General features: G+C 46.5%; 1 protein-coding gene across 2 annotated transcripts in view; it reads right to left on the bottom strand.

Annotated features, from left to right (window-relative positions):
* HMCN1 (hemicentin 1) overlaps positions 1 to 18,183 on the bottom strand; it is a 279,869-nt gene that overhangs the window by 245,166 nt on the left and 16,520 nt on the right. For both annotated transcript variants that reach the window (XM_076068718.1, XM_076068719.1), the window contains exons 3-4: positions 11,953 to 12,023; positions 909 to 1,067 (exon numbers count right to left, since the gene is read on the bottom strand). In XM_076068718.1, coding sequence (XP_075924833.1) covers positions 909 to 1,067; positions 11,953 to 12,023 — 230 coding nt within the window. The remainder of the gene's footprint in view (positions 1 to 908; positions 1,068 to 11,952; positions 12,024 to 18,183) is intronic.

Raw genomic sequence — 18,183 nt, 5'->3', positions numbered from 1 at the left:
TCGATCAAGCGTGCAAAATAAGCGTCGACTCAGGTTTGTGCGAAGCGATGCGGTGCCATCCGTACGGTGTTAAGCGTCGTGGGTTTGTGCGACCCTCACAGCTACCATTGGTCGATAACCTCAGAACAGTGAATAAAAAAAGCAAACATCGAATTCTGTCCCTCCGAATCACAATAATTCATCTCATCGTTGGGGGGGGGGAGTGAATGTTTTAATCCCACTAATATTTTGGCAAAAACACTGGCACCATCAAATATACCCTACTGCCACCGTTAAACAGAACTTCTTGTTGTGTTTAGTTTGTTGTCTTTCCCCTCGCACCTCTGATTAGTACAGTTGGCTACGTGCTGTGCGAAAGAAGATCAACATACATACACATACATACCGACACGCATGCTCGAGTTTTTCCACCCATGATGTTTATTTGTTGATTTTGAATGGGGAAAAAAGAGCGTTGCGTGTCTTGAACTCAAACATATTGAACGTATTTATTTTCATCAATAACTTCACGGACTCCAGGCGCGGCTCTGCTCGAATGCTCGAACATGAACACGTCACAGAGATATATTTAACGGCGCGCTCTTTACGCAACCATGGAACAACACACAAAATATGCCAAATGCATAGCTCGCATGGAATGGGAACACTTTGTTCCCATTCAAAACGCAATCTCATTGCCCTGCAAGTTTGATGAAAAGCCACATGGTGGACCTTCACATAGTTCAATAATTGGCAATGTTTGTCTGCAATGTGTTCCAACTTGTTCAACAAGCCAACTTAAAAAAAAAAACATTTAACAGCGAGGTTGTCCATGTAATTGTACACGTGCGAACATAGCGCAAGCAAAAGTACGCAGCACCTTAAAGACGTGTCCTTTGTGCACACGCGCGCAACGTGCAGACGCTCACCTGAGACTGCTTCTGCTGGATGAGCTGCAGCACCTCGGGCGCCAGCTTGTAGTCCTTGGACCGGGCGTCAGTGAAGACGTAGATGAAGGAGCCCGGCAGGGAGATCTCCACGGCAATCTTGATGGCACCGATGCTCATCTCGGGGCAGTCCCCCCCACCCTGGCCGGCGAGAGGCACATCAACGTGTCAGCGTCGTGCACGCGAGAGTTCACACAGGAGTGTAATGGTCCTGCCTGGCTGTAAGGGAAGAGAGTCCTTGCCCGTACGGCCAGCAGTTCACCAGCAGGGATTTCAAGCAAGCATGGCTCTGAAACATGAGGAAATGTGCGCCGAAAGCAGGTGCACGCAGAGTTTGCTCGTCTTGAAATGACGCTGCTGAAATTGTGCACTCCCAGAAGGCTGTGCAGCTGATGGGTTGTGTAAGTTTCTGCTGCTGTTGTTGCTGTTAGTTGTTTAAGTATTTGTGGGGCGAGGGAACATTCAGCCCGTGGGGCTTCTTATACGAGAATGACCCAGGGAAGACCTTCGTATGGAAAAAGTTACAGCAGCGAAAATAAATCACAACGCTGCAGGCACTGGGTATCAAACAGCTTCGAGGAAAACAACTTTCAAGTGTAAGAAATATTTATTTGTTTTCATGTGCACAGAGGGTTATGTGAAGAAGACATTGTCTGCTTGTTGATTCTGTCAATAAAGGGCTCTTCCACACAATCAAAAGAGAAAGTTCCAGCAATCGTCCTCAGAAATAATCTACGGACTCTTTCACAAGCTCATAAAATAAAACTATTGTTTCAGTATCTAAACGAAGTTTGTCACTGATTGGTACCTACCTATTTTCACGATTGCTTATGCCCCACATGATGTATTCCGACGGCTGCATACAGGCAGTCCCCGAAATACGAACATCCAACTTACGCTACACCCCCACTTATGAAGGAACCGCCGTGAGATATTTTTTTAACCACCCGACTTACGAACGTCCAGTCGTACTTATGAACCGACCCGCGGAACTATTTTGTGAGAGGCGGAGCAATCCTCCGTGAGATGTAATGAGTCCCAGCATCGCGCGTGACGCACGACAACAGTGAACTACCCCTTCTAACAAACAAACAAGCATCAGGACTCATGGTAAGTGAAAAATATCTGTTCATGTTTATCTAATTTTTAAGTTTTATTTAGTATACAGTATTTATGACCGTGTTACATGCAAATGTACTTTATTTCTTCTTATTTATGAGTTTAAATATGCTTTCCTTTTTGTTGTTGTACCATAACATACTTTATTACACTGACCGTATGTACAATTAAATATTGAGCTCCGACTTAAGAACGGGTCTCAGGAACGTAACCCGTTCCATAAGTCGAAGACTGCCCGCATTGAGTTCTTTATACCGCATATCGAGGTTCAAATGTCACACACTGTGCTTTGGTGCCTGCACTCACGGTTCCTGCTGCTGGGTATTAGCCATGTAACGATGCATACATTCATTGATTACTAAAAAAAACAACCCGTGGAACTTTTGCTTGTGATGAATGCATCAAATCAGGTGCGGAGTAAGTGACTATTGAGGATGAATGCAAAGTACACGTAAGCTGCTTGCCGATGTTACCTATTCCGTAACAGAGGGACTAAAATTCTACGAATGAGTAAAAGCGAATGAAAAAAATATACTAACCAGGGAGTACGAATGGGACAAAAAAATAACTAATTCAATGGCGACCATAAATTGTGACAATTCACCGGCTTATGGAGGAGCCGAGTCAATTATATATTTATTTTATATGTCTTTTTATTTTACCAGGTAAGGCCCACTGAGCTGTATAGCACTTTTTCAGAAGCGACCTGTCCACAAATGACAGCTCAACGAAGTAGCTTATCACGTGGACAATTATAGCAGCCAAATACTCTAAACGCCATGTTTATAAAGGTGGAGGGAAAAACCGGAGGACCCGGAGAAAAATCCACGCAACAACGGAGAGAATGTGTCAACTCCAAATATACAGGCGTCAGGGTCGAGAATGAACCCACGACCTCCCGCATACCAGGCGAGGTAGTTAACATCTCGTCACCGTGCTGCATGTTGAGTTACAGGTACCGCGTGTTGCATTTCGGCAACCGCACACGTAATTGAGTTACAAGACACCTCACACTGGTTTCTGGGCACTGAAGTTCTGAACAGTGTAAACAAAAGCTCCAGCTATTGCCATTCATTTATGGCTACCGCACACAGCACTGACGCTACTGCATAACGTGTTCCAACCGACGCAGCCAACATGTTGAACTCCAGTCACCAACCGCTCGTAAACCTTTTTCTGACATTAACCCCACGTCATTATTAGAACTCACTCTTTGTAAAAGCATGGTCACACCATCGAGTCACAATACCGTGCACATTGTATGCCCGTCTATTCAAAACTTCATCGGCACCCTGGATCAAGCATGGGATCGGGCATGGGATCGAGCATGGGATCGAGCATGGGATTGAGCATGGGATCGAGCATGGAGTCGAGCATAGGAGTGACCATTGATTCGAGGCATTGTGGTTGTTTGTAATCAATGCAACGATGCACACTGAGCAATCACGGAAATTGGCGCTTTCCATTGGTTGATAATTGTGTCACATCTCTTTGCATTGGTTGGTAATTGTGTCACATATCTTTCCATTGGTTGGTAATTGTGTCACATATCTTTGCATTGGTTGGTAATTGTGTCACATTGCTTTCCATTGGCTATTATGCGTGCATAACGAGTCCATATTTCACGGACTCACTCGAACGCGCCACAGAGCAGTTACCGCGGAATTGAATGAAGCCTGGCACCAATTTTAGCAAACTATAATCTCCATAGACCGTCCACATCCTTCCCTATCATTAACGTTGAAAAATGACCACTTACCCTTATTTCTCATAAGGGGATATCACATGAAATAACGCCTCATGGTATGCCCTTCCTGAAAGGATTTCCTGCCCATGATGAATTGGACACGTATCTCAAAGAGTAGAGTAGCTGGCCTGTTAAAGATATTGTGGCGCTGTTTTGCCAGGGCAGCACTTTCCAAGTGGGCGGGAATGGTGGATGCCAAAACACCCCGAGTTCCCAAAGACGTGCATCACCGCACGCGCGCTCCCTGCGGCAGAGTTGGACATCGAGGAACCCGTGACACAGCGCGTAAGAGCAGCCAATGTATTCTCAAGTCACGGCCCTTACGTCAAATGTACTCGGCAAGAGTATTGCATCAGGAGCGTGATGCAGGCCTGTACCCCTTAAACATGGAATGTTGGGCCAACGTTGGCACCAAGGTTGGCCCCGAACTGTTCCCACCACGTTGTCTCAACGTTGCAACTTTTCTGGGTAATTCTGTGCTTTGGAGGCAAGGTGGGCAGACCAAACTACACTGCCATGAGTCTAACTCTCGCCCTTTTAGACCTTCTGGTTGTGCTGAGTGACAGTGCAGAAACTAGGTTGCTGGCCTGTCTATGGCCGAACCTTATTTTGCATTTTTCCCAAACTAGGCAAGGGGGCTTCTCCAGGCACCTCGGTTTCCTCTTCGTGCAAAATGAAACCGATGAAGGAAATGGCCACACATTATAAGCATATCTCTCCTGAAAATGAGTCTTGAAGCTCAGTTTTAGGCGATGCTGGATAAATAAAGTACATCATTATAGAAGCATCAGATAGATGCATGCATTCTGGACATTCCATCCTGGATTTTCCGTTGATTTTGCGATGGCTATGACCCCCCTCCCTCCCCTCTCTGTTCTCATCCATCACGCACGACGATATAAAACCGCTTCAAAATGAGGAGGCTTTGGGGCGGATGGGAAGCGAGGTGGGTGGGGTGGGGGAGGCGGTGATGGAATCGAGAGAGATGCAGTAAACGTGCCCCAAAGATGTAATTAGTTACGCATTCGAAACTCGAAAATAGCTTCCTGTAATTCTGGCATGCTCGGGGTCCCAGAGTGTGTGTGCCGGAGGGAGGGCAGAGAGAAGAGGGGGGGATGATGGTGCAGTGCATGACCAGTTGTGTACTGTTCAGCGGAAAATCCTGTTTGGCTCTCGTTAAGGAGACAGTGGCGTGAAGGCGGCGGCCCAGCGGTCGGCGCGCCGTGCGTTGAACCCCAATGACCTGAGTTTGATTTCCGGTCACGGTTAGTGATATCTGAACTTTCAACCAACGCTCGCTGGCAGAGCGTAGTGAAGTATGGTCATGCAACACCCATGACCAACACGGTGTTGGAGAGGCCTTCGTTCAGCGGCGGGAGACACACTGAAGGTGTGTGAAGAAGACAAAGGTAAAGGCGATGGGGAATAAGGGAGCAAAGAGGGGAGAAAGAGATATGAGAGGGGTGAAGGGTGTTGAAAAAGAAACTGAAATAAAGGAAACAATGGCGAGATGAAGATTGAGTGGAAATTTGTAAATAGGTTCAGAGGACAGATTTACAAACAAAGACACAGATCCCCAGTACGGCCTTTGTCAGACTGTTGGGGCAAGTGTGCTGTTAGCGAGCACCTTAACAAAGACACACACATAAACGCCGATACAAAGATACACAAATCTAGGAATCTTTATAAACTATCAGGGCCAGGGTACTGTTAGTAAGTGCCGACTAAGGGCTGCCACAGTACAGGAGGAGATTGGTCGGGCCAGTACCATGCCCGACCACCTTTGTCTCTCCAGTACTCACGTTTGCATGCCTCACAAGGCACCGATACTATGGCGGGTTGCCCTAGGAGATACCCAGGACAGGTTCAGCTACCACTCTGTCGGTTTTGTTTCGCGTGCCCAGGAATCGAACCGATGTCACTGGGAATCACAGCGCCAGTGCGCAACTCAACCCTCCCCGTAAGTCCCACAAACACATAAAAAAACACACAAGCACCGATCCCCCATACAACATTTGCACACACAAGCGGGATGAGCGCTGCGAGCAACAGGCTACAGCGAAGGCACATGTGGTGGATAAATACAGCAGCAGCAGGTATCGAGATGGACATCAGCTGTGTGGCCCAGGAGGCTCCGTAAGTTCCCCTCTCAAGCCCCCGTCCCCCCCCCCCACCAGGATTACGCGGTAATGCTCTGGAATGTCTCTCGTCAAGGGGACTTTCACGGGCCGTTCTCCTGAACCCTCCCCCCCCCCGCCCCCCGCCCCCCTGGCCGATGGTATCGGCAGAAGTGAAGGAGCTCGGGGTGCCTGCGCCGGCCGGTTGTGGGAACCGGAGCCCGAGGGGGCACGGGCGCGTGCTCGGGCTAGGCTTGGTGGTGTTGAACTGTGCGCTTGCTGTGGTCTGCGACGCTCGGACGGAGATAAGCCATGGGCTTGGCAGCTAATCGAGTGAAAAGCATGGCCCTCGTAATGCCAGACACGTGTGCGCGCGCTCCAGCGGTGGCAGCTGACACAGACCAACAGCACACTCACCCCAGATAGATACTATGGCTGACGCGAGACAGCGACCGAAATATTGGGTGCAATTGTACGGGCGTCGCGACAAGCGGCAAGAATGTGCAGAGATAAAGCTCAGAAGTTTTTTTTTTAATGTAATTTTATATAATTAAGACACCTGTGCATTTACTATACTTCTCAATGGGATGTCGCATCTGCCTTGGGGGGGGGGGGGGGGGGCGGGGGATGCTGTGTGTTAATCGCATGACTCGCAATGAAAGGTTCGTGATTCAAATCCCAGTTGGGAAGTGACTCTGAACATCCCTCCAGGCGTTGATACGACGAGTGTTTCCATCTTGCGGGCACCAAATGTGGCTGCCCTAAGGAAGGACTGCACTGGCCTGGCAAGTGTGGAATCTGTGATTGCACCACTGGCTCACGACTGCCAACGGTTTGTTGTCCTTCCGCGCACCTCCGATTAACACGGTTGGCTATGTACGGTGCAAAAGAAGTTCAAAATGCATACGTGCAAAGGTCACAGCATCACCTCACCCTCATTCGAGCAGGGACACACCTGGACGCTTAAAGTGTTTTTCTGATTTACGTTGGGTACAAGATGAAGGTGCAGAGCTCCAATTACTTTCTCACGGCAACCGCCGGCGAAAGGGCTTCCATGAGAGGGAGCTCCGGACAACCCCTATCAAGGGGTTTTTTTTGCCTCCTCTTCCAGGCTGGTCAGACGTCTGGGAATGGGTGGGAGCACCCTCCCACACCGATTCACCCCCGCCACACGGGGCCTGCCGATCCACTAGCTGTGAGCGTAAACCGTTAATACCGCTGGTTTGGACAGACTTGGAGGGATTTAAGAGACGTGTGCCTTTGTTTAAACTGCCACACCAGGAGGTTGAACCAGCGACATCTGGATCGCGAACCCAGTGTGCTGATCGTTACACCACAGCAGTGTCCCTGAATGGTGGGTGTTTCCACTAAATTATAGGCTCAGACTTAATTTGGTGTTGGGAGCTTAATTATGAGATTAAGAAGGAATCCATTCTTATTTTATTTGATGAAGTTTGTTCCAATAATCGTGAGGTGACGTGCTATAACACATTATGTGATTAACAGAGGAAGCGTCAAATACTCTATGTGAATTCTAAAGAGCTACTGTGATATAATCGCATGCCTAAAATGGCTCGTGGTTTACATTTCAGGCAAAGTCTGATTGAATATCCTTACCTGCTCTTTCGCACCTACGATTAGCACGGTAGGCTACGTACGATGCGAAAGAAGGTCAACATACGTACACATACATATTCCTGGCTGTAGGTAATGTAACTGACAATGATTTCTGGATATAGAGGTCAGTCATGTGACTAATGGCAGTACCATATGGGGGGCAGAACATGTGATGGGCAAGGGGGGGGGGTAAATAATAACAGTCATAATTATCTGACATAAAGCTACGGGATTGTGTACAGAGCAGTCAATCTAGATCAATATGAACAGAAACAATCGTACACGAAGAAGGATTGGGAAGAGATAACAAACTGCGAAACAATTAAAACACGATTACGTTCAGGGTAGAGGGGACATGTTAATTGTGAGTGGGTGAACAGAGGGTGGGAATCAGCACTACAGCTGGACATGAGGGAGTTCTAGACAGCATTCCAGAGTAGTAATAATAATAATTTACGTTTGTAAGGCGCATTTCGTCCATAGATCCCAATGCGACACCGTGTATGGAAAGTGGAAAAAAAACAGAACTAGGGTAAACGGACAGAACTAAGCCAATCGAGATTTGAAGTTTTAGTGACTGCAGGGATCTATCGGTAAAGTCATGTACAGTGAGGGAAAAAAATGTTGATCCCCTGCTGATTTTGTACGTTTGCCCACTGACAAAGAAATGATCAGTCTATAATTTTAATGGTAGGTTTATTTGAACAGTGGGAGACAGAATAACAACAACAAAATCCAGAAAAACGCATTTCAAAAATGTTATGAATTGATTTGCATTTTAATGAGGGAAATAAGTAATTGACCCCTCTGCATAACATGACTTAGTACTTGGTGGTAAAACCCTTGTTGGCAATCACAGAGGTCAGATGTTTCTTGTAGTTGGTCACCAGGTTTGCACACATCTCAGGAGGGATTTTGTCCCACTCCTCTTTGCAGATCTTCTCCAAGTCATTAAGGTTTCGAGGCTGACGTTTGTCAACTCGAACCTTCAGCTCCCTCCACAGCTTTTCTATGGGATTAAGGTCTGGAGACTGGCTAGGCCACTCCAGGACCTTAATGTGCTCTTCTTGAGCCACTCCTTTGCTGCCTTGGCTGTGTGTTTTTGGGTCATTGTCATGCTGGAATACCCATCCACGACCCATTTTCAATGCCCTGGCTGAGGGAAGGAGGTTCTCACCCAAGATTTGACAGTACATGGCCCTGTCCATCGTCCCTTTGATGCGGTGAAGTTGTCCTGTCCCCTTAGCAGAAAAACACCCCCACAGCATAATGTTTCCACTTCCATGTTTGACGGTGGGGATGGTGTTCTTGGGGTCATAGTCAGCATTCCTCCTCCTCCAAACACGGCGAGTTGAGTTGATGTCAAAGAGCTCCATTTTGGTCTCATCTGACCACAACACTTTCACCCAGTTGTCCTCTGGATCATTCAGATGTTCATTGGCAAACTTCAGACGGGCATGTATATGTGCTTTCTTGAGCAGGGGGACCTTGCGGGCGCTGCAGGATTTCAGTCCTTCACGGCGTAGTGTGTTTCCAATTGTTTTCTTGGTGACTATGGTCCCAGCTGCCTTAAGATCATTGACAAGATCCTCCTGTGTATTTCTGGGCTGATTCCTCACCGTTCTCATGATCATTGTAACTCCACGAGGTGAGATCTTGCATGGAGCCCCAGGCCGAGGGAGATTGACAGTTCTTTTGTGTTTCTTCCATTTGCGAATAATCGCACCAACTGTTGTCACCTTCTCACCAAGCTGCTTGGCAATGGTCTTGTAGACCATTCCAGCCTTGTGTAGGTCTACAATCTTGTCCCTGACATCCTTGGAGAGCTCTTTGGTCTTGGCCATGGTGGAGAGTTTGGAATCTGATTGATTGATTGCTTCTGTGGACAGGTGTCTTTTATACAGGTAACGAGCTGAGATTAGGAGCACACTCTGAAAGGGAGTGCTCCTAATCTCAGCTTGTTACCTGTATAAAATACACCTGGGAGCCAGAAATCTTTCTGATTGAGAGGGGGTCAAATATTTATTTCCCTCATTAAAATGCAAATCAATTTATAACATTTTTGACATGAGTTTTTCTGGATGTTGTTGTTGTTATTCTGTCTCCCACTGTTCAAATAAACCTACCATTAAAATTATAGACTGATCATTTCTTTGTCAGTGGGCAAACGTACAAAATCAGCAGGGGATCAAATACTTTTTTCCCTCACTGTAGGTATAAAAAATATTTTATTTTATACCTTCGTGACTTTACCGAAAAAACCAAAGAGTATAGAACTAAGCCATTTTAAAGAGGAGCGTTTTCAAAACAAACTTGTATGTATGTACGTACGTTGAACGTCGGTTTGCACCGTACGTAGCCAAGCATACTAATCAGAGGTGCGGGGGTGGACTGAAATATATCTAACAATTCTGATTGTCTTACTAGTTCCAAATCTTGTGAGCTGCACAGTGGCAAAACACAATCACCCCAGGAAATAAGCGTTGACCTCGGAGTCCTTAGAGGAAGGCGATCCAAAGATCTCAGGGACCTCATTGGAGTGTAAAACATGGATCAGTTCCTGTGAATAGTGTGGGGCTAACCCATTGAGTGCCTTGTAGGTCAGCAGCAGGATCTTATAGTCTACTCGATACTTGACTGGTAGCCAATGCAAAGATGAGACAGTGGGTGTGTGATGTGCTGCTCGCGATACGGCGTGGTGCGTTAGGACTCTAGCAGCTGCATTCTAAACAAGCTGAAGTCTACATGGCACCTCACTCGGAATCCCAAACAGTATTGTGTTGCAGTAGTCAAGTCGGGCAAATATAAAAGAATGGACAATTATCTTAACTAGGCCCCATCCCTTCCTAATTAGGCCCCACCCACCATAATTAGGAAGGAATGAACTCCCCATCAGGCAGATATTCACGGAGAGTGCCTGACTCAGAAGGTCGTGAGTTTCAATCCCAGTTGGGAATTGAGTCCCAAGCCCGGGGAATCCATGCCGGTTTAGGGAACATTTATGGCATGTAATAATCAGGCTGGTTCAGCAGTTCTACTGCAGGATAGTTTTTTTCCGCCTGAGGACGACCGCTTGTGTTGCGATCGAAATTTCGTGATATATTATTCTTTATTTTATTTTTCTACCTACGTGACTTTACCGAAAGAACCAAAGAGTATGGATTCCTGCAGTCACGAAAGCTTCAAATCAAGAATGTAATAATCAGCTCAAATTTGGCCTTGATATGAACAGGAAAATCTAATTAAAGTTATGCCAAAGTCACAAACTATTGGCATGGCTTGTATGCACATATATCAGCGAAGCCACTACCAATGGAGCAATTGGTTTATTTGTCATAAATGTGAATTGATGTGATCATAAAGGAATAGTTTTATGTCTAATTCCTCCTTCACAGAGGCGGTTATACTGAAGACCGTTAGGAGTTGCTAGTCATTGCGTGAAAATTAGACAGCTGATTCCTTTTTCAATGGCATGGTGCCATATGTCTTCCACCAAGTGTCTATAACATGGCCTGAAAGTCCTCTCTGTACAGCCAAATGTTAAGACACACTGTTGATCCAAGGTGCATTGGTGGAGCCAGGTGATTCAGGGAACTGTGAGTGTCTGCGTGTTAGCACCCTGCATGACCACTGCTGAGTAGCTAGGTTCAAATCCAGGCAGAGGTTAAATGTGGCTCTCAAATAAAGCAATATGGATGGTATTTGCATGGACACTAATCATTGCTAAAACCCCGCCGTATGAAATTAGGTTCGTCATTTAATCGAAATATTTTAGCCCTAAAAAACTAAAAATGGGTTGATTGCCAAATAATGAATCTTTGCATTGCTTTAATTTCACTGGTAGAGCGCTATTAGTTGAAAGATGATTTACAGCACGTGGGTCAATCCACTCCTGCACGAAAGCCTTTCCACAACAAGGCGATCATAGGGTTTTGTTTGACCATACTTCACAAATTCTAGTTTAGTGTGCATTGGTAAAGGGGATACCTAGGACCGGTTCAGACACCAGCCGTCACCGATGTTACCTGTGGCCACAAATCAGATGCAATTGACTGGAATCAGACAAGCATGCTCGTCACTGCACCACTGTTCCAGCGTTTGTTTCATCTGAATTTTCGAGTGGCAAAAAAAACAAGATTTCAAAGTGGCCTCTCGTTCGTGCGTATTCAACAACAACAACAGCCGCCATTTGCCACTAAGTGGCGGCGACGTCACCATGGCACCTGTGCCAGGCCGTGTGCACTGGGAGGCTACGTGAAGTGTCGAAGGCTCGCTGGTGGCAGGAGGTCACAACGGGACAGATGCAGGTGCCATGGGTTGACTGACTGAGATAAGTGGCAGATGCACCAGCTATGCCCCCTGTACATTAAGAGGTGCAGACACGGACACGCAGACACGGACACGCACGGCGGAGCCCGCATTGTACCTGGACGTAAAGGTCCCTGAGCTCCCGCTGGAATTTGTCCGGGTCCGTGGTGATGGTCACGGGGCCGATTTCTGCACACAGGAAAATGAGGGAAGGAACATCTGCGTTAGCAACGCCTTCCCGTGACATCGAGGGTCATGTAGAGCAGCCACCCTCCCTCCTCACCCCACACCCCTTGCCCCCCACCCCCACCACCATAAGTCACGATGACACTGGAGCAAATTGTCCCATCATGAGCAGCACGCGGAAATTCCAGCTAATTAGCCCGGGGTAATCCACGCCGTTTTAGGGCACATTTATCGCGTACACTTATCAGCACATATTTGGCCACGGATCTGATCATGGAAAAACCTCAATTGATTCGTGCCAGAGTCGCGAACTGTTGACATGGCTTGCCTTCATTCACACATTATATCGGTCAAGCCGCTACAAACATAGCGTCTGTTGGCCTTGTCATAAACCTGAATTGATGTGATTATAACGGAAGAGTTTGATGTTGAACGCCCCCTTCACAGTGGGCGGTTACACCGAGGGCCTTGTGCGAGAGTGAAGCACGGCGCTGCGGTCACTGCGCAAAAATGTCTGAATTCTGAAGGGCCTCGTAAGCATATGATGTCTGCGGGGCTAATAGCCCCACGGAGCCACAAGGGATTCAACTCCCGTCATGCTTGCCATGGTGTCATAAACAGGCCCTGAGCACTGGCCGAGCCTTGATTAAGGCCTCTGCTGCGGGGGAGGCTCGCACGCGCCGAACCACATACTCCCGTTGAAATGTTTATAAATCCAATCTTTTTTGGAAAAAAAAATATCTCAAGATTGGTGCCATATGCCACCGGACAGGGTGGACGCGTGTGCTTCACCATGCTGGGAATGTCGCATTTTAGCGGGAATTTGTTCATTTGGAGTGGGTGCTCTCTGAAAATGGTGCTGCCGGTAGAGCACTCAAGTAGGTCAGAAGATTGAAAGTTCAAACCTCAGTCAAGGGTCGGCTCAGTCCATCATCCCTCTGGCCCCTATAGCATGAGAATGTGGAATTTCCTCTTCTAGCTGAGGGCCATCACTGACGGAGATGAGTATTGGCCAGAGCATGGAGACAATTTGACTTTCACGTAATTTTTATCGCAATGAATGGTAAAGCCATTTTTTTCAGTTTATGGGACGTTAATAAGGCTATAACGATTGCTACATGCAGAACGTATTTATTAGTTTCTGGTGAAGAGACAGGGATTTCAAGCCAAGATCTCAGCAGTGCTCGTTCAGTCCTATGATATGGGAATTAACATTAACTTCTTGAGACATTTAGCCAGATCACATATGTCCCATTTTAATTAATTATCAATAAATAATTTAAAGGAAAAAACACTACACACACTGTTTTTTTGCACATCAATTAGGTCAGTGAAAATGTAAGAATGCACGTTAAGCATGTATAGATGCATAGATTCATCTATCAAAATGTATTCTTCGACTCACAATACGTGCAATAGAATTGCGTGTGAGAGGGTTGAGTATCTGCACTCCTTAAAATGGAGGAAAAATAGCTTTCAGCTCCCGAACACATTGCTTCCATATGTAAGAACAGATGATATCCGCATGTTATATATGCAAATGATATGCCAATGTTCGAAATCAGGTAGTTCTTAACCTGGGGTGCATACACCCCCGGGGGATGCGAGATGCCCTTTCTGGCAGTGCGAGACATGCAATATCTTTTTTAGACGGTAAATCATCGAAACACAAATTAGGCACGGGTATGCAAGCGCAACTACTTTGGTTCATCAAACCCTCTATTTATTAACATTATACATGTTTTATCGATTGAGACCAAAGGGGTGCAAGGCTGCAATAAGCGTTCAGAACCACTGTTCTAAATCATCCACGATCTATCTACTGCTGGACGAAGGCAGTAGATAGACGTTGCCACGCCACCTCTCGCGTTCCTGCGTGCTGCCACAATCCGTCTCGCTGCCGCGAAAGAGCTGCTTCGCATACGTTCAAGAAAGTCGCGTCGAATTGTAATGTGTCAGTAGTGGCATCGAACAAGCTTGAAAGAATGCACAAGCCTACGAAACGAATCGATGAATAGTCAATGGCCATCAACAATCCACCGCTGCCATGTCTCACGAACTTTGTGATGTTACAATTCACCTTCAGTAGCTCTTATCCCAAAGGAAATGGACATGCAGCAATGCATTTATTTATCGATCTGTATTTATTTCTTACACTCGCTATAGATTCATTATTATTGTTATTATTCCATGCACTCTTACCTACAAATTAGATGTTTGTCATGGCTAGCACGCAGGACTTGCAATCCAGGAATCGCCAGTTTGATTCAATCTTCCGGTGTGGCAGTTGAACCGATACACAAATTTAATGTGTCTATTTTGTGGATGCAAATTAAATGAAACATAACTTCAGACTTAAAAAAACCTAACAACCATTTTTCGGCAAACTAAATTGTGCTTTCACCACTCAAAAAAAATGCCTTTGCCGCATCGCAAAGGTTACCCAGAACAAATATTTAACTCTTTATGGTGGAATAAAAAAAAACGCGCGCTTGATTAATAGTCTTTGGGTTTTTCGGTAACGTCACGTAGATAGGTTCAAAGAAAATAACATAAAAATAACAAAAAACTACGTTTCGAACGCAACATAAGCGTTCGTCAGAAGAACGCTTGTGCTGCGATCGAAAAGTCGTAGTTTTTTGTTATTTTTATTTTTAATCTATCTACGTGACTTTACCGAAAGACCCAAGGAATATTAATTCCTGCAGTCACGAGAGCTTTAAGTCAAGATTTGATTAACATCTGCAACAGTGGGTACATTGGCCCTACAACATGAGCGTGTTTACGCATGTTGTTTGCAAAAACAGAAATGTGTCATGAATTAAATTAAACTCTGGCAAGAGATCGCTCAATCGCAAAATTCCAGGCACTAGTTACCATCGATCGTATGAAACGTGTATTCATTCCAGGGTCTGTAACGCAAGCAATTGTCAAAGTCGGCCAAGGCGGGACTTGTGATTATTTTACATTTCGCCAAACACGAGTCACAGCATGCCTTTCATATCGCAATCATCATCTTCATCATCATCCTTGATCAATCCACTGCTGGATGAAGGTCACCCCTAGTCACCACCACCTCTGATGTGAACAATCCACCTAGCGCCTGCACATGCACTGATTTCATCGCTCCACCTCCTCGGTAGAGGCGCCGTTGAAAGCGCTCCATCCCTCGACTGCCACTCTCATTATTCTTGACCAATGGCCATCGTCCCCTCGGGTCCTGACGCGTCCTGTTCATGTGCGCTCATATTTCCTGACAATTATAACGATCAGTTTTAACACGTAGGCTTTCGCGACCAATATCATCGATATAATACGTCGTAGTCAGATTGTAAAAGTTGTAGATTTGCTCTCCAACACACCGGTGTACCGTACTAGCAACGAATTTGCATGTTGTTTGCGTGATACACCTAATTGGCTGTGGCGGGTTTAACAACACATTTATATTTAGGTGATCTAACCCCAAAAAAACCCCTATATTATGGAGTTATAACGATGTCGCTAGCCCCCGTACGTTCTTCTCGATGCATTCCTCTGTCTCTCCGTGTCATGCCAAACGTGCATAGCTCCACGCGTCCTTGTGCGTTTTGTCACGTTTGTTTTTCCTCTCCAGTTTATATCTCAATATGCATTTGATTTCGTGTCATTTTTCCACACAACGCAAAAGCACAATGTGCCTCTGTTACTGGAGCACGTTTCAGCACACGGCATATCTCCCACAACCGCTACCAGATGTCCTCCTCCCAGAATGCCGAGCCCCCATTTCCCATTGGTTTTCTAAATTAATTTATTTACTAATTCGTTTGTTTGCTCGTTTCCTCTCTCATTCATCCACATCGTGACCAATTTATGCAAATATATTTAAAAAAAGGAAACATTTATACGATTCACTCCATGGAAATGTGGACTTTCCACCCAATAGCTCAGGGCTGCCACCTAAAATTGAAAAAAACATCGACATTATCAACACCATTTATAATCGACATGGGAATGTAGTTCTTGTGTTGCAAGGAGGAAGTAACAAAATACAACTCAGAAGAGTCAAGCTATTCACAGCATCATACAAAAAAAATATGGTTTTGAAAGCAATTTTAACAGTCGGATGCAACTAGGAGTGTCTAAATGCAAAGTTCTTGAGTAAAGACCGTGGACAGGGCCTAAATTTAAGGCCACGGTCGCCGACATCTTTGAGAAAGGATGCGGCACATACAGAGGGATGAAGAGTATTTTTCTTATTGTATTGGAGAAATAAAAACGTAATTATTTCCAAAAAAAAGCGAAGTACCAACGCTGTTCGTTGTTTGAGAAACATTTTGATTACAATCACATCTGGTTTTGTTTTTGCACACTACAAAATGTTTACTTATAAACAGTGGCGTCACTAGGGTTGGTGTCACCCAGTGCGTAACTCATGGTGTCACCTCCCATGGACCTTCGCCCGTACTAGACCATACAGAATCCTTAGTAATGTTTGTTGTAGTGTTACTCATAAATCGTAATTCCCGTTTGTCACTGAATGTAATGGCAATAGGAGTGACGTAAACAACTAGCGAAATTAAAATTACACCTTTAAATTACAATATTTCCTTTAATTACGACTTCACTCTTAAACAAGTTATTGATATCGGTGCACAAATACTAATTACCACAACGTTGTAGCTAAAAACACCAGAAAATGTGATAAAATCAGCGACTATAAAAGCACGAGCAGTGACGAAAACAGCAGCGCGTGCAGACGAAACCACGTGACTCGAAGCGTCACTATAGTTGGGTAACAACGACGGCTCTGACCCGGAGCGCATTGGAAAGTTCAAAAAGTAAATTAGCATAGAGTTTTAGCCTTGTAGGTATATTGATACAGTACATGTAAGCTGGACTTACGAAAAATTACTTTGTTGTTATAACTCACTACAGGGATATATTTTTTTAAATAGTAGATTTCTGCTGAAACATTACACTGCACAAAAATTGTTATAGTCATTTTGGTGTCACTCCCTCTGATGGTGGCACCCGGTGTGGTCCGCTTATAAACAGATTGAATAAAATATATATATATCCTCAAACATTGTGTGATAACAGTTAACTCCTCTGGAAATTGCCCAATCGGCCCTTTAATGCGCTTAATTGGTCTCGGACAATCCATCAGAATAGATTTCTATAGAGGGTTGAAGTGTGAGTGCAGTGGTTAGCGTTCTGTGCTATTAACTCTGCCACTTGAGTTTGATTCCTGGGCATGGCTAACATCAGTGGTGATTGATATCCGAACGAGTCCTGGGTTCCCCTTCAGCCACATGTACTGCCCAGCATGGGCTACAATCAAACACCTATTGGCGAGGCCTTCATCCAGCAGTGGATTGACAATACATAGCGAATCATAGCACCGCGTTTATAAATGGTGGCAGTCGCCATATTAATTGTGACTTCAAATCTCAGTCAAGAGGTCAGCTTAAGACCATTATCCCTCTCTCACCGATAATACGAACGTGGTGTTCTTGGGAAAGTCCACTGTGGCTTAGCACCGACCACAAATAAAAGACTCCCACCATGAGAATGTGGAATTTCCACCGCAGGCTTGTGGTTCTCATCACCGCCACCACCTGCCGCAGCTCGATGGGACGTGAGAAAGTAACGGAGGCACTTGCTGGGGTCACTCACTCGTAGACAGCGGTCGGATCTCAACTCGGGGCGGGGGGAGCGGCGGGGGAGCGGGGAGTTGGGGGAGAGCAGGGGGGTTGGGGGGGGTGCGGGGGGAGCGGGGAGTTGGGGGGGAGCGGGGGAGTTGGGGGGGTGCGGGGAGTTGGGGGGGTGCGAGGGGGGGTTGGGGGGGAGCGGGGAGTTGGGGGGGGTGCGGGGGGAGTGGGGGGTTGGGGGGGAGCGGGGGAGTTGGGGGGGTGCGAGGGGGGGTTGGGGGGGAGTGGGGAGTTGGGGGGGGTGCGGGGGGAGCGGGGGGTTGGGGGGGAGCGGGGGAGTTGGGGGGGTGCGAGGGGGGGTTGGGGGGGAGCGGGGGAGTTGGGGGGTGCGAGGGGGGGTTGGGGGGAGCGGGGGGGGCGAGGGGGGAGTTGGGGGGAGCGGGGGGGGGCGAGGGGGGGTTTGGGGGGAGCGGGGGCGGGCCAACACCACCGGTGACGGTTATCTGAACCGGTCCGGGGCCTCCCATAGGTCG

The sequence above is a fragment of the Petromyzon marinus genome, chromosome 22, assembly GCF_048934315.1.
Source record: "Petromyzon marinus isolate PM22_M1 ecotype Great Lakes invasive population chromosome 22, UKy_Petmar_22M1.pri1.0, whole genome shotgun sequence".
Classification (NCBI taxonomy): domain Eukaryota; kingdom Metazoa; phylum Chordata; class Hyperoartia; order Petromyzontiformes; family Petromyzontidae; genus Petromyzon; species Petromyzon marinus.
This window is presented reverse-complemented; position numbering and strand designations above follow the sequence as displayed.